Source organism: Octopus sinensis, linkage group LG11, assembly GCF_006345805.1.
Source record: "Octopus sinensis linkage group LG11, ASM634580v1, whole genome shotgun sequence".
Classification (NCBI taxonomy): Eukaryota; Metazoa; Mollusca; class Cephalopoda; order Octopoda; family Octopodidae; genus Octopus; species Octopus sinensis.
Genome location: NC_043007.1, coordinates 37,785,936 through 37,802,962, shown reverse-complemented (window position 1 = coordinate 37,802,962; position 17,027 = coordinate 37,785,936). Strand labels below are relative to the sequence as shown.

General features: G+C 35.7%; 1 protein-coding gene across 5 annotated transcripts in view; it reads left to right on the top strand.

Annotated features, from left to right (window-relative positions):
• Window positions 1-17,027, top strand: part of LOC115216997 (LIM and calponin homology domains-containing protein 1-like) — a 294,506-nt gene that overhangs the window by 193,099 nt on the left and 84,380 nt on the right. For all 5 annotated transcript variants that reach the window (XR_005001247.1, XM_036507360.1, XM_029786512.2 and 2 more), the window contains one exon: window positions 9,961-10,003. Coding sequence is in view for 4 of the 5 variants with exons in the window: in XM_036507360.1 (XP_036363253.1) it covers window positions 9,961-10,003 (43 nt within the window). In the remaining variant the exon portion in view is untranslated. The remainder of the gene's footprint in view (window positions 1-9,960; window positions 10,004-17,027) is intronic.

The following is a 17,027-nucleotide window of genomic DNA, read 5'->3' as shown; positions in this document are numbered from 1 at the left end:
AGATGGCAGTAGCAACCTTTCATTTCTTATTTCTTTACTTCCCACAAAGGGCTAAACATAGAAGGGACAAACAAGGACAGGCAAAGGGATTAAGTCAATTATATCGACACCAGTGCATAACTGGTACTTAATTTATCAACCCTGAAAAGATGAAAGGCAAAATCGACCTCGGCGGAATTTGAACTCAGAACGTAACCAACCTTTCATTTCTTGCAAACTAAAACTCTTGTCTTGGCTAGATTTACTTTCAGACTTGTCAATTTCTGGCTTCACTTCCATGTTTGGAAATCTTCCTCTAAACCTTCAATAGTTCAGCTGTGAGAACTAGGTCATCAATATATAAGGTGTTCTCATGGACAGCCAGTCTTAAACACTTTTCTTATTGCCTCCAGTACTATATTTAAATTGGTGATGGTGGTGGTGGTGGTGGTTAATGATACCACTGTGCTTTTATAAGTATATCAATTGTGTAACCTAAATTTTTGTAAGATCTCGAACATTTTTTAATAAATATGTCCTGTGAATTTGTTTCATGTTGGTACAATCAGACAAGTTTTGTTTGAACCTTGAAAAAAAAAGAAAACCAGGATAAATATAAAAGTATTTTCATTTCATTTGGTGTGAACAGCTCAATTGTTTAAGATCTATGTTAGGTTGTAGTATATTGGAAGATACAGTAGAGCAGCAAATCAAATGCCTTCCAGAATTTTCTTGAATTCCTTTACATTTACAGTTTGAAAACCTGCCTAGGTTAACTTTGCCTTTCATTTTTGGGGATCAATGAAACAAAGCACCAGTCAAGTACTGGGGGTCAATTTAATGTTCCTATAAAACATCCTGTGGAGGCGCGTGGCTTAGTGGTTAGGGTATCAGCATCATGATCGTAAGATTGTGGTTTTGATTCCTGGACCAGGCGATGCATTGTGCTCTTGAGCAAAACACTTCATTTCACGTTGCTCCAGTCCACTCAGCTGGCAAAAATGAATAACGCTGTGATGGACTGGTGTCCCGTCCAGCTGGGGAACACATACGCCATAGAAACCGGGCCCAGGAGCCTGGCTAGGCTTTAAAAGGGTGCATTTATTTATTTTTATAAAACATCCTAAATGGGAATGAAATTATAATAAAATACTAAAACTTTACTTTTTATACTTTTGAGATCAATAAGTACCAGTCAAATACTGGTGTCAATTAAATGTCCCTATAAAACAACCTAGATCCTTCTCATCCTCTTCCTCTCCTTGTTTTCCTTCTCCCCCATCTCTCCTCTCCTCTTCTCTCCTCCCTTTCAGTGTCCTCCTTTCATGCAGATGTTAGTTGGACAGATTCAAGTCTGAGGACCATATCATACCCCAAGGTCTGCTTCGACATGGCTTATATGGCTTGATGCCCTTCCTGAAGGCAGCTGCTTTACAGAATGTAGGAGAGTTTTGTTTCCATGGCATCAGCGCTTGTGAGGCACCTTGCAACTTACAAGACTAAGGCCCTAAAGTGGCCCCTATAAGTTAAGGGAAACAGAAGAGATAGGCTACAATAATTCTAGATGTGGGTGATGAGAGAGGGGAGAGAAATATGATGAGAGGAACAGATGTATAGTTGTGAGAAGGTGGTTATGGAGAGAGTAGAAGAGCACACTGTGATGGGGGAGGAAGTGTGTGGGGGAGAGGGGAAGAGAGAAAGGAAGTCATTAATGAGAAAAGAAGGGATAGAGTAGAAATATGAGGTGGGTTGGATAGAGGGAATCTGAAGCTATTTTACATTATAAAGGTGAATATAGATGGATAGGAAATGTTTTAGTGCCATATATTTGGTATCACTGATAGGCGGCAAGCTGGCAGAAACGTTAGCACGCCGGACGAAATGTGTAGCCGTATTTCATCTTCCGTTACGTTCTGGGTTCAAATTCCACCGAGGTCGACTTTGCCTTTCATCCTTTTGGAGTCGATAAATAAAGTACCAGTTTTGCACTGGGGTCGATGTAATCGACTTAATCCCTTTGTCTGTCCTTGTTTGTCCCCTCTGTGTTTAGCCCCTTGTGGGCAATAAAGAAATATATATTTGGTATCACTGATTTGATGCTGACTTATTTGACATCAAGATGGTTTAATGTTTCTCTCGTTCTACCTCTGTGTGTATGTGCATCTAATTATGTTTGTATGTATGTGTAATGTCTTCTCTCCCCCCCCTCTCTCTATATATATATATATATAATTATATAATATAATTTTTGTATGGGTTTGTATAAATATTTGCATTTACATACTATGGCATATTGTACTGATGACAGCAAGGGGTTTTACAACCCTAAGCCAGAAATCAATCTACAATTAACCATTTAAAAAAAAAATCTTATTCATTTATTCATCTGCCCACTTACAACCTATACTAGCGGAGTGTAGATGTGGTGTTTAGAGCCGTTTGACATCTGTTTCTAACATTTTGGTGGGGTTTATCCGCACCCTTTAATATACTTATACAATATAATTATATAATAGTATAAATTGTTACTTTATGGTTTTATTACACACTGGCCACTTGATAAAATCATTAAAGTAGTTTTATCCCTAACTTTGTAAATTAATATAAACAGCAGGAGTGGCGGTGTGGTAAGTAGCTTGCTAACCAACCACATGGTTCCGGGTTCAGTCCCACTGCGTGGCATCTTGGGCAAGTGTCTTCTGCTATAGCCCCATGCCGACCAATGCCTTGTGAGTGGATTTGGTAGACGGAAACTGAAAGAAGCCTGTCGTATATATGTATATATATATATATATATATATATATGTATGTATGTGCGTGTGTGTTTGTGTGTCTGTGTTTGTCCCCCTAGCATTGCTTGACAACCGATGCTGGTGTATTTACGTCCCCGTCACTTAGCGGTTCGGTAAAAGAGACCGATAGAATAAGTACTGGGCTTACAAAGAATAAGTCCCGGGGTCGATTTGCTCGACTAAAGGTAGTGCTCCAGCATGGCCGCAGTCAAATGACTGAAACAAGTAAAAGAGTAAAGAGAGCAGTTTCCAATGTTTTACCAAAAAGGAGAATTATACATTAATTGTCACTAAATGTGAGTAGGGTGTTAGGAAATGCCTACATTGCTAGAAATAAGAGCTAAACCACTCTAATGCTGTCACCAAAACAGGTCATATGCTCAATAAACCTTGCCAAATAACTGCCAAACAGTTGAACCCAATCAGTCCGTTCCATGGATGGAAGGTGTAAAGGAAAGAGACCATAAAAAGTAAAAATAGATAGGGGTGACAAGGAATCTGAAGAGTCATTGAAGAAAATTGAGGCATGGGAGTTGTGGAAGTAGTCCAGAGAGAGAGAGAGAGATGAGAAATGGCTGTTGAGGAAGTATGGAAGCTGTAGGGAGAGTACAGTGAGTCACTCCACCTAGGGTACTTTTTCTGCTCACATGCACACAGTTATGCACTGTCACCCTCAGTCATGCTCTTATTTGATGGGGCTGGAGTCATCCCAGGTTAGTGGTTCCACAGGTGTTATTGTGCATAGAGCTTCCAGGTCCACCAGTGTTCCTCATCACTGGTGATCCTGTGCCAACCTCTCTGCATCCTCCAAGGTGACATCAATCCTCTGGAGATCTTTCTTAATCACATCCAACTATCTGGTGCTGGGCTAGATAATGGCACCATTTGATATTCTTGATGGTCCTCAGGGCTCTGCTATCAAAGCCATCAATCTCCTTTGCCAGGGTCATTGTGCGAGGCCACATTTCTGCTCCATACGGGAGAACAGAGAGGAGTGCCACGTTGTGGATAGGGTGCTTTATCATTTGGGAGATAGAGCAGTGGTGCCAGAGAGGTTTTCATAATCATACAGTTCATATAGGCTAGCCTGTATGATGCAGCCAGTGGCACAAGGTCAGCAACTTTGGGGGTTGGAATAAGTAAATTAGATCAACCCCAGTATTCAACTGGTTCTTATTTTATCGACCCTGAAAAGATGAAGGGTAAAACTGACCTCAGCAGATAGCTATGATGTGAGTGGCTGCATGCTCAGAATGAAAAGGCAGTTGACATGTCATTAAGCATTTTGCCTGGTGTGCAAATGAATCTGCCAACTTCCTACTTAATATTAATAATGATCTCCAATTTTTGCACAAATTATCATAGAAATATAGTCAACAGAATAAATAGTGTTTCATGACTAGTCTTGATTTATCAAACCAGAGAAAAGAAAAGTTAGCCCTGGCAGGATTTTAACTAAAAAAACAGAGGTTTGAAATGCAAGCTACAGTTCCTTATGTGATTTCACTTGAAATTTGGAAAAGAAATATCAAATCATTGCACATATTTTGCCTGACACATCTAAAACTTCAAAGGTTGACAACATCCACCATCACTACATCAGTTTAATATTACTATAAAATATTCTAGATCTGAATGAAATAATAATAATAATAATAATAATAATAATAATAATAACAAATGCCCTGATGCAGTACCAGGCAGTGGCTCTCATGGCTTCTGATCTTAACTGATTGGAAATGTTATCAGGTACATTGTTTTGTCTTGGTATAAAAGATGGGCTACAGCAAATATTCTGCTCATTACCACAGATTTGCTTGTCAGTTGTTTGACCTTAACCGGTTGAGCATGTCCCTTAGTGGCTGACGATATGTGCATCTCTGATCACGAGCAGAAGTAGTGGAGGAGCATGATGGCCATGTGTTGAGAGGAATTCTTTGGGATTTGAATAATTCACCTCTGGAAACATGGGTGTTTCGTTCAACATCCTTAAACAACCCTTATTCAGAGACCTTTTGAGCAGGATAGCTTACTCAACCAGAAGAAAATTCTAATTAGGCCCCACCTGCAAGGTCATGTGCTGTTTATCTTGATATAAGCTCACCATGTCGCGCACATATGGTTGTGATGCATGTGCCTAGTGTACCCTTATCAGATGGGTAGTCATGATGGATATACTGGGCTTTGTATATTTTACCCCAGTGTCACTTTGATGGCATGCACTGCTCTCTCACTCAATAATAATAATAATAATAATAATAAGCAGCCTTTCTACTATAGACACAAGGCCTGAAGTTTGCAGAAAGAGGGTAAGTCAATCACATTGATCTCAGTACTCAACTAGTACTTATTTTATCAACTCTGAAAGGATGAAAGACAAAGTCAGGCCTGGTGGCATTTGAACTCAGGACGTGAAGACAGACGAAATACCAATGAGTAATTCACCCAGCGTGTGAACAATTCTGCCAATTCACTGCCTTCAAATAATAATAATAATAATAATGGTTTCAAAAGTTGCCTTAAGGGCAGCAATTTTGAGGGAGGGGACGAGTCTATTACATTGACCCCTAGTGAGCCTGAAAGGATGAAAGGTAAAGTCAACGTCGGTGGAATTTGAACTCAGAATGTAGCATCAGGTGAAATTCTGCTACGCATTTTGCCCAGTGTACTAACGATTCTACCTTCAAATAAAAATAATAATAATATCTTCCTTCTTAGGTTAATACTTGTCAACTAATGGGGTCGATACAGTTGTTTCTTCACTCTCCCAACCTTTGTGTCTTTGCATCAATATTCAAAAATTAATGTTCTCTATGGCAAAAAAAAAACAACCTTAACAAAAGAACTTATAAATTTATTGTCCCGCCACCCAGTTGTTCTTTAATGTTGCTAATTTTTTTTTTATTATGCTGTAAAGCTTTGATGAGTTATAAATAATTTTTGTAATGATTATGTACATTTTTCTGTATACATAATACCAGTCACATCTGTTTTGTGATATATTTATACACTGAACATAGCAACAGTCATACATAGACACAAATATACACACATACCAGGCATACTTTTATATATATATATATATATATATATATCCACACACACACATACACACATGCATTCTTATTTGTTTCTCAGGTGAGTCAACCAAGTGTGTGTGTTTCTACACAAGTATGTGTATATACACTTAATATTTTACTCAAACGTGAGTTTATGTACATGTAGTATAACTATCTATCTGTCTTTTCTCTCTCTCTCTGGCTCTCTTTCCCACTTTTACTCTTTCTCTCCTTCTCTCTCTCTCTCTCTCTCTCTCTCTCTATATATATATATATATATATATATATATATATATATATGATGATGATGTACACACATACCCATGCACACAGTTATAAACACTTTTATGGATGAATAGCTTTATAGACATATACATACACAATGATATAGTTATATTGACATATCTAGGTATACTTAGGTAGATGGTATATTTTAAAATTATATAAACATTCAGAAATATTTTCTATAAAATGTAAGAATTAATTGCCTCCTTTGCCATTATCATCATCAGTACGCAATAAAATGTCTTGCTATGGGACATTTTCCTTGTCTACTTCCCTAGGGAACTGGAAGACATTCCAATCAAAGCATTCTCATGACTTTTAACACCACCTGAATCTTGATTCATTCCTTTCAGTTGTTTAGTATAAAACACACAGACACACACACACACACACACACACATTCAAAATGAATTGTGTTGACTGTCTTTTGGTTTTTAGGTTCAAAATTTCTTAGTACAATGTCATTAACATTCTTACACAAACACGCCAACATATGCAGACACACACATATGTATACATACATGTCTGTGTGTGTGTGTGTGTGTGTGGTGTGTGTGTGTGTGTGTGTGTGTATAGATAGATAGATAGATAAGAATGTGTGTATAGATAGATAGATAGATAGATAGATAAGAATGTGTGTATAGATAGATAGATAGATAGATAGATAAGAATGTGTGTATAGATAGATAGATAGATAGATAGATAAGAATGTGTGTATTTATGCAAGCATGTCTGAGTGGGTTTGTATGCATTGATATATGTACATTCTTGTGATATGAAAATATGCTTTTTACATTGCCTTATAACTTACACCTTGCGCACACATATACACACAACCTTGCAACATTCACATATATGCATATATCTACGCAACACATAGACGGACACCTTATTAAAAAAAACGCACACATATACACACAACCTTGCAACATTCACATATATGCATATATCTACGCAACACATAGACGGACACCTTATTAAAAAAAAATAATAAATAAATAAATAATACAATAATTGGTATTTAACTTGAAAAATAAGCAAAACCTGATAAACTTCCAGTTACGAGAGAAATCTTGTCAGTCTAGAACATTCGAATGTGTCTCCCACTCTTTATTGCTGTTGTTGTTATTTAAGTCAGTATGTATCCTTATATTCCAGTGTGTGTTGGCAGAAGTTGTATGGCTGAGTGGATATGGTGATATATTGACTAGCAATTCTTAGATTTTCAGTTCAAATGAAGATATTGCATTGAATTAAATACTCCTGATTTTATGTACCTCAATTTCATTCATCTAGAAATTTGAGATGATAGTCCCCTATTTCTCAACAAATATTACTACTATCCAGGAGTTAGGTATCTATCTTGTCTGCTGACCAGGTGACTCTTAAAAGTCCTTTGGAGCATAAGGTGATGTTTTTTTATGTTTCTGTGCTTAGCTTAAGTGAGGTGTTACTAAGGTTTCATTTTATGTCTTTGATTTCACCTGCAGAACATACGCCTAGTTGCTGTAAAAGTCTTCAAACTTACAGACATGTGAGGCTGAAGCTTATCTGGATTTTCAAGGCATTTGCAGAAGGCTCCCTCTTGAATGTAATGCTAGTCCCACTATAAGGTTAATGCCCAGGTGCCACTGATAGTCATTTTCAGTTGAGTTTACTGGAACAATATGAAATGAAATGCCTTGTTTTAGGATATATTAAAGAATACATAAACTGCTTCCTTATGAGCTAAACACATACCAGGAGACAGAGTAACAAGATATTGGATGGATCCCCAAATGCAAAACCAACAGCATTTTAAAGGTTGTAGAAGGGTCGCATAAGTTCAGTTGAGATACAGAATACAATTTAGACAAGTAAACACAAATAGGAGATGTTTGGTTTGAGAATTTAACCCACGACTTTATGACTGTGAGCCCAACATTTTAACTTTTAGGAAAATGTAATTGTTGACTTCTAATCCTTCACCTGGGTAACTGGAGCTATCATACAACTGATTGTATTGTTATTGTAAGGTAACACCTGAAGTTTGAAGAAACTGGTAGTGGTGTGCTTCAGCAACAGTTAATTAAATCAAATATAAGTCACTAAAATTTATCAGTAATTTACATTTTCCAACCTGTGGCATTTGAGACATTCAAAGCCTAAACTTCTGGGATGGAAGTTTTTGACTTTGTTTGAGTTTCCCATTTCACTGATGTATTAGAGAATGCTCTGTGAGGATGCCTGGTTGCTGCCGTTCTTCAGCGTTGTTATCTGCAGTAATGTTGTGAGTGTTTTGGATTGCCTCAGAAATTTTACAGGGAAAATACCAGTGTCCCATGGCATGATGTATAATCAAAGGAGTGTGCATGCTTCTTTATTTATTTTTATTTTTATATTGTTGTTACTTCCATTTTTATTTACTTGTCTAAATATGGTTCGTTTTTTTTGTTTTTTTTCGATAAATAAAGTTTGTCCACATTCTGCATGTCAATTGAACTTGCCACAAACTCTTCCAAAAGTTCTGAAATGCTATTAGTTTTGTGTTTGGAGATCCCTTCCACCTCTTCCTCCTTATCTCCTGGTTTGTATTGCCCTCACAAGAAGGCAGTTTATGTATTCATTAAGAACTGAAAATTACAGCTGTTGTATGTTACCAGTGAAGGCAGTTTATTGTCAGCAGACATGGTAGAATGGTCACTTAATTGTCTTGCTATATTTTGTTTCAGCTGTCTAAATTTTGCGTTCAAATTTTGCTGAGTTTATTTTTGATATCTTCTGGAATTATAAAGTAAGTACCAGGCATATACTGGTTCAGTTACCTCTACTAATCATTACATGATTATAAAATTTAAAACAACAGAGCACCCATAACTTTTGAAAATATTTTTCCATGCTCAGAATTGTCAAAGCATGGAATTAATTACTTGCATCAGTTATTAGCTGTCAGGACATTGCAACCTTCAAAAATTTTATGGTTCCCAATATTTGCCAACACTACTCCTGACATATATATGCACCCTTCCATCTTAATGAGTTTTTTTGATATTCATTTTTCTGTCTTCTTGTGTTTTATTCTGTGTGCTGTGAGTGTATTTCTGGCTTTTATTGCTATCTTTCCTTACCTATATGACTGCTTTCTTTCTTCTCTCTTAACCTTTTCCAACAAAATTTAATGCACCTGAGTACTGTACACAATGGGCTCCCTTATATAAATTTAAAAAAAATTAAGGTAGAATTGTTAGTCCCCCCCTCCCCAAAAAATATTCAGCAGCATTTCTTCATTTTCACATTCTGAGTTCAAATTCCGCCGAGGTCGACTTAGCCTTTCATCTTTTTGGGGATGATAAAATAAGTATAAGTTGAGCACTGGGATTAATGTAATCAACTAGGCCCTCTGCACAAAATTTCAGGCCTTATACCTATGGTAGAAAGGATCCTTCTTCTTCTCCTTCTTCTTCACCCCACTCCACCCCATCCATCCATTTTCTGTGTTGGCATGGTTGGACAGTTTGACAGGAACTGGCAAATGCCAGAGGTCACACCAGGTTCCACGGTCTATTTAGGCTTTGATTCCAGTTTTATTACACTCTTCCACCTACAAATTTAGGGTCTTAGTTTCAATATAGGGTTGCATTAGATGTTACTGAGAGATTGGAAATCCAAGCAAAGAGCAGGGAGATGCAGCTACATGTAAAATAAAGCTCCTTCCAAACATAGAAGCAATATGGTGAAGTATTGTATTGCAAACACTTCCTACCCAGGATAGCCTGGCAAAATAAATACACATAAGAGGATAATGATTAGGTTAGATGTCAACGAGAGTGGTGATAATAAATAATTCTTTCCCTTTTTCTTTTCAGGACAACTCATTTGAAAGAGGAAAATGATCGAAGATTGAGAAACGTAAGTTGTACCTTCTTGATTTTATGTCAAAACAGTTGGTGTGCCTCTTAGTTTCATTTCATTTATAAAAAAAAAATTAAATAGGTAGATAGACAGATAAATAGATGGTTTTTTTGTAGGTATATATTTGTTTGTGTGTATGTATGTATGTATATATATATATATATATATATATATATATATATATATATATGTTCTTAAAATTTAAATCCACATCTTTGTCTGTATATCTACCTTCTCTATAATGTTGCCACTTGATTTGAAAATTTTTGTATTAATGGAAAACCTCTATAATTGGCTGATGAGTACTCAGCATCTTAAATCTGTTGTAATACTTACAACATTTAATAAAATGATGTAGTACGAAACGATCGTACCAAATTGCCGGAATCATTCTTGTTGCTTATTTTGATTATATATATATATATAAGTAGATACTAGATAGTGTATATACATATAGGTGCAGGTGTGGCTGTGTGATAAGAAGCTTGCTTCCCAACCACATGGTTCTGAGTTCAGTCCCACTGCATGGCACCTTCGGCAAGTGTCTTCTACTATAGCCTTTTAAGTGGATTTGGTAGATGGAAACTGAAAGAAGCCTGTTATGTATGTGTGTGACTTTGTGTCTGTTTGTCCCCCACCACCGCCTGACAACCAGTATTGGTGTGTTTACATCCCTGTAACTTAGTGGTTCACCAAAAGAGACCAATAGAATAAGTACCAAGCTTAAGAAGAAATAATTAGTGGGGTTGATTCAGTCGACTAAAATTCTTCAAGGCCAGAGTCTAATGACTGAATCAGATAAAAGATATACACATATAACCACATATACATATGTATATGTTTTAATATGTACCCTTAACTTGACATCATTGTCATAAAAGTGATGTTATTTTTTTTCAGTCCTCTGTGAAAAACATTTCTGGTCATGAGACAATATTCTTTTCTAGGCACGAGGCCTAAAATTTGTGTGTGTGGGGGGGGGGGCAGTTGATTAGATCGACTCCAGTATGCAACTGGTACTTAATTTATTGACCCTGAAAGGATGAAAGGTAAAGTTGACCTCGGTGGAATTTGAACTCAGAATTTAAAGACAGACGAAATACCACTAAGCATTTTGCCTGGCGTGCTAAACATGAGGCAATATTACCATGCTTATAAACAGGTGACAGGAAGGACAATTGGCCATAGAAGAATCTGCTTCAACAAATTCCATCTGACCCATGCAAAAATGGAAAAGTAGATGTATGATATTCTATACTAGTCACAGCTTATGTATAAATGTATTTGTTGTCATGTATATATATATATATATATATATATATATATATATATATATTAGGGAATATTATTCCAATCTTACAGGGAAAAATTCAATTTAGAAATACTAAATCAAATTTCACAAAATATAATATATATATATAATATAATTTCAACAATTGAGGTAAAATTAATTAATTATTAATCAATTTCACAAGTATTCAGTATGCAAAGGGACCATTTAAGGCGAATTCAAATTATTACATTATATAAAAGGGCTTAGTAAAATAAATTACTTTGCCGCATACTGAACTCATTAGAAATAGTAGCTAAAAAAACTTTTTTTAAAAACTATTTCTAATACTTAAGGAAACCTCTCTCATATAGTGTGGCTCAATTCAGCTCACGAAAGTATGGGGGTAAAGACATTAAAAAAAAAAAAATCAAATGCAAAGGTTATTGAGAACGTTACGTTTCAAGATTGTCAACTCGACATTTCTATCATCAGCTCAGAACTCCTTGGTTTGGATTTGAAAACACTGAAAGTGGGAGCATACCCTTTATAAATATTAATATATGAATTAGAAAAAAAACACCTTTTATCAATTCAACAATGAAAAAATTAAATTTACCATATAGAAAAAAATTACATCTTATAGAAAAATTAAATATAAGATAAAAACATATACCAATGATTAAGTAATGTGCAAAATAATAAATAAAATGTATATATTTGTAGAATGACTACACGATATATATATATATATATATATATATATATATATATATTATATATAATATTATATATATATATAATATTAAAAAATAAGTAGCTGTTCAATAGAATCTGTAATGGAATGTAAAGTGTTTGTAAAATGTGTCATCATAGCTAAATTGAGATGAATTTGACTGGATTTCATTGATCTTGACCTCTTTGATGAAAGGTGTGACTGAAATTGGTTGTAGATGCTGCACAGTTGACTGGACATTCACTGTTATGGTTTTATTTAGCTGTGGACAGACTAATTGGTTATACAGAACAGCTGTAGAGGCTGTGGAGAACAGACTGTAGTAGTACACAGTGTTATTACTGTTACTTGGCTTTGCTGGTGAGATTGGATTTCTTCTCAGTCTGGTTGTATAGATTTTGGACAATATTTGACTATGGAACTCGCATTATGTGTACCAGTGTAAAATTTTCTTTTTTCTAAAACCAAAATAGTTGCGCACATAACCAAGGTAGTGAGAAATATATTTGAAATTTTACACTCAGTTTTAATTTTTTTTCCTCCCTCTCAGTAACATACACATACATAGGCACACATGCATGCACACACACACACAGAGAAAGAATTAAATAAACACATTTGCACAAGCATATATAGAAACATAGATCTATGTATCTGTCTGTCTGTCTCTCTCCCTTCCTCTCTCTCTCTCTCTCTCTCTCTCTCTATATATATATATATATATATATATATATATTATGTGAAATAGAAAGATGAATAATCTTGTAGTAGATTAATCAAAAGTTTAACCGATACCTTAGTAGCAAAAATCACAGCAGTAAACAGCACGGTTGGAGGTACAACCATCTGGCGTTGCAACCGTGCGTTGGTGCAGATAATTGAAATTAAAACACGTGTAGAATGAAATAAAACGATTTCTGTTCAATCTGCGTTCAGCTCCATTTCTTCAATTCACCAATAATGTTATATATATATATATATATATATATATATATATATATGTATGTATGTATATGAGAGAAAGAGAGAGAAATTAATGTAAGCTTAAACTATCAAAATTGTATACATATTTATCTAGTGTATATATTAAAGACACACACTTGTAGGTTTACCTTGTATTTATTTATTTATCATAATGGTTTGTAATGTTTTTCATCATCATTTAACATTCATGTTTTTATGCTTGCATGTGTCAGGTTATACACACATACACATGCACAAATGTACACACACAGACACACATGTATGTACATTTGTGTATAATTCATATTAATAAAAACGAAAAATTCTTAGTTTGGCATGAAATGAATTGGGGGCTCAAACAAAAATATAATGAAAAAATATGCTTGGTTGTAAGTTTGATACTTGTTGTTCCACCAGATTAAGAAGAGTAATTGCCACTGCTCCTGTTATACACAAATACGGATAGATACTGAATTCTTTACAGAGCACTTCATAAATTTTATACTGTAAAAAATTTTTTTAAAGTTATAAAAATGGAATTGGCAAGCAGCAACTGTAAGCTTCTACATCTACAAATTTAGATTTATTGCAACATTAAACATGTTTTTTTGTTGCTGTTTTTTTTGTACACATCATCATCCCTGTTGTTTTAGCATCCATTATTTTCATGCTAGCATGGTTCATGCATAATTAAAGCAGGTTTTCTACAGTGGGCTGCCCTTCTTGTTTTGCAACCCTCACCTGTAATATTTCGTCTTATGGCCAAGCATGTCTTCCACAGAAGATTGGATTGGACATGAATGGCACCATTTGTATGACAGTGACACTTATTTACAACCATTGTAATCTTAAGACTAGCAAATATGCATGCACACATACACACACATATGCATACATACATACTGCATATACATATATATGGTGGGCTTCTTTCAGGTTCCATCCACCAAATCTACTCACTAGGCTTTGGTGAGTCTGGAGCTGTAGTAGAAGATGCTTGTACAAGTTGCTACACATTAGGACTGAACCCAAAACTACATGGTTAAAAAGCAAGCTGCTTAACCACACAGCCATGCCTGTGACTTAAATTTGTTAATTCATTTGCAGCAAAGTATATTGACCAGAGCTGCTCACATGTACATGTCTGTTTATATATTTAGATATTTTGTATATTTGTGCATGTACATACGTGTGTGTGAGTGTGTGTGTGTGTGTGTGTTATATTAGCTATGATATTAAGGTTCTGAATTATTAACCACATCAATACAAGTTTTCAAAACCTTACTATAACCATTGTGTTATATCCCTGACTGAAATACATTTAAAATATTTGTGTATTTTAATAACCCAGACATGGGTATCCTGCAGCATACAGGATTTTATGAATGGCAGGCCTAACAAAATAAAATAACTTCAAAATTTTTCTTTTAGAAGTGCAGCCTGCCTGATAATGTAACCATGTCTCGTGCAGTCTGTTTCTTGATGAAAATTGCCCTTGTCTGTCATAAACAATAACCTCATTGGACAGTGAGCTCAAAAGTAGTTCATTGATTTGTGGCTTCTTTGAAGATGAGACTGATAAGGTGTTTGTGCACTGGACATTTGATAGCTTGTACTGATATAATTTTAGCTTCTGGAGGAGATCTCCTGCTCACCACCTTTTATACAGATAGGTAGAGAAAGGTGGTCTCCCTTGATTTTGACATCATGAATCAACACAGTGTATTGAAGTGTGAATGTACTGGTTTTTGTGCAAGTATGTCCTTCATATTGTTGTAGCACTATAGCTCAATTCTAGTTAGATGTAGCACATATGCATTATATGAAACACTGTTTTTGTAGTAACACAATCCTGTGATGTAGTTGTTGTTGTTAAGCAACAAGACGGGTAAGGGTGATTAGGTGATGATCTAGGGCTTAGGGACAGGAGACCCCAGACTTTGGAAAAAAAAAAAAAACTTTGGTCGTCTTGTTGTAGTCGAGGGATCTTCATTGATGCCCAACACCACTGGGAGGTGACCCTCAAAGTCGCTGGAAATGGAGATCTCCAGGTCCAAATTCTTGAACAGCTCCTGTGATATATGTAGGCCATTAACAGTGACATGTTGACATCTTCTGTTCCATCAACTTTGATTAACAGAAATGTTTCTTCTGGACCGAGTTAAGTAACTGTACTATATAAAATATTCATCAAAGATAAACAAGTGTCCTCCATGATACCTTGAGATTGGGCTTTGTTGATGCTGTTTTTTCCATATCGAGTTTTTATATTTTACATTGCACTCTGAGCATCTTGTTGTCTATGATTACATATAAAATGTCTCAGTTTACAATTCCTAAAGTGCAGTTGATGATTTAATGAACATATATGTTTTCCTTTATAAAACCATTGCTTTACAGCTCTGCAGTTTGATATCTCTTCTGAGCTCACTTTCTGTTAAGCTGGTTTTAATAAAGTTATTTTCACAAGCTATCTTACTGGTGCAAAAGCATGAAGTCATCAGTATACAGATATAATTTGTGGCCACAGATGTTAGTTGGCAAGATCATCTTCACCAGTAGTTTTTATCCTGAGTAGTAATGTCCCCTTGGGTTCATTGTGAGCTCACAAGAGAGTGGAATATTTCATGAGGTTACTATAAGTGGGCACTGGTGTTGAAAAAGGTCCTGTATTTTCTTAGAAATAAGATATTTAAACTAGATTCAATATCTATGTTTTAAATACATTTTTAAAAGAAAAAAAATATCTTTGTCCAAGTCCAAATGAGTCAAATGTTGTGTTATCAGTGAGCAGAAACGTGACTGGTGATCTGCCAAGGTCCAATGTAATTTCAGTGTGTTGATGCAGGCAAGGCTATGTGGATAAGAAACTTGCTTCTCAACCATGTGCTCTCAGGTTCAGTCCCAGTGGATGGCACATTGTACAAGCATCTTCTACTAGAGCCTTGGGGTGACCTAGGAACCAAAAGAAGCCTCTGTGTGTGTGTGCGTGTGTGTGTGTGTGAGTGTGAGTGTATGTGCATGCTCACTCTTGTTTTGGTATCATGTGATGGTTGCAAATGAACTTCACTGTCTTACAAGTGTTTGAAAAACATGTGTCCATGGGAAATACTACCTTGCATAGAAGCAAGTGAATGTTGACAATAGGAAGGACATCTGGTCATAGAAAATACGCCTCAACTAGTTCTGTCTGACCATGCAAGCATGGAAAAGTTGATATTAAATGAGGATGGTGACAAAGTCCTTACCTTATTTAGTAATTTCAAGAAAAAGTTTTATAAAAGGGGTTACTTACAAATCCATGCAAATCATTTCAAGCTAGATGGGATAATAAACTACTGTGCAAAATTAGCTTCACTTCATTTAGAATAAGGTTTGTTTTTGTTTTTTCCTTTCTGTTTTACAAAACATGTGAAGGGCTGTTCATAAAATGCCATGCTTAGAATGCAGCAACTGAGCTAAAAAGACAAAAAAAGGATGGAGGGAGCCACTGATCTACATAAACTGAGAATGAGAGTTGGCCAAGTATTGAAGCTTGTGGGACTGATGCATTGATAATGATAGACCAGAGGATTGACACAAAAGAGTGACTTTAGTCAGTGTCCCATTAAGGTACTTTGGGAACCACCTTTGCTATAACTTTTGATCGCACTAGTTGTCCTAGCAAGCAAAAAAAATCATGATCCACACCTACTTCATGGTTGAGTGGTTTATGATTGGAAGTGTATTCAACTATGAAAAATCAATTGCGCCAACAGAAAAACTATCCCACCCATGAAAGGATGTGAAAATCAATGTAAACACAACAAAAAGTGTGTGTGCATATATGTTACACACACACACACACACACACACACATACACATACAACTGCTGCAGTCATGAGCAGAACTGCAGACTAGACCAGCTTTTCCTTTATACAACTTAGTCCTCTTATCACCTGGAACCATTTCACATTTGTTATTCATTTTTCATTCTTAATACTGTCCTCTCCACCCACATTTTACATTGATTGCTTGCCTGAGCCACCAAATTATCTCTTCTCCACCACCG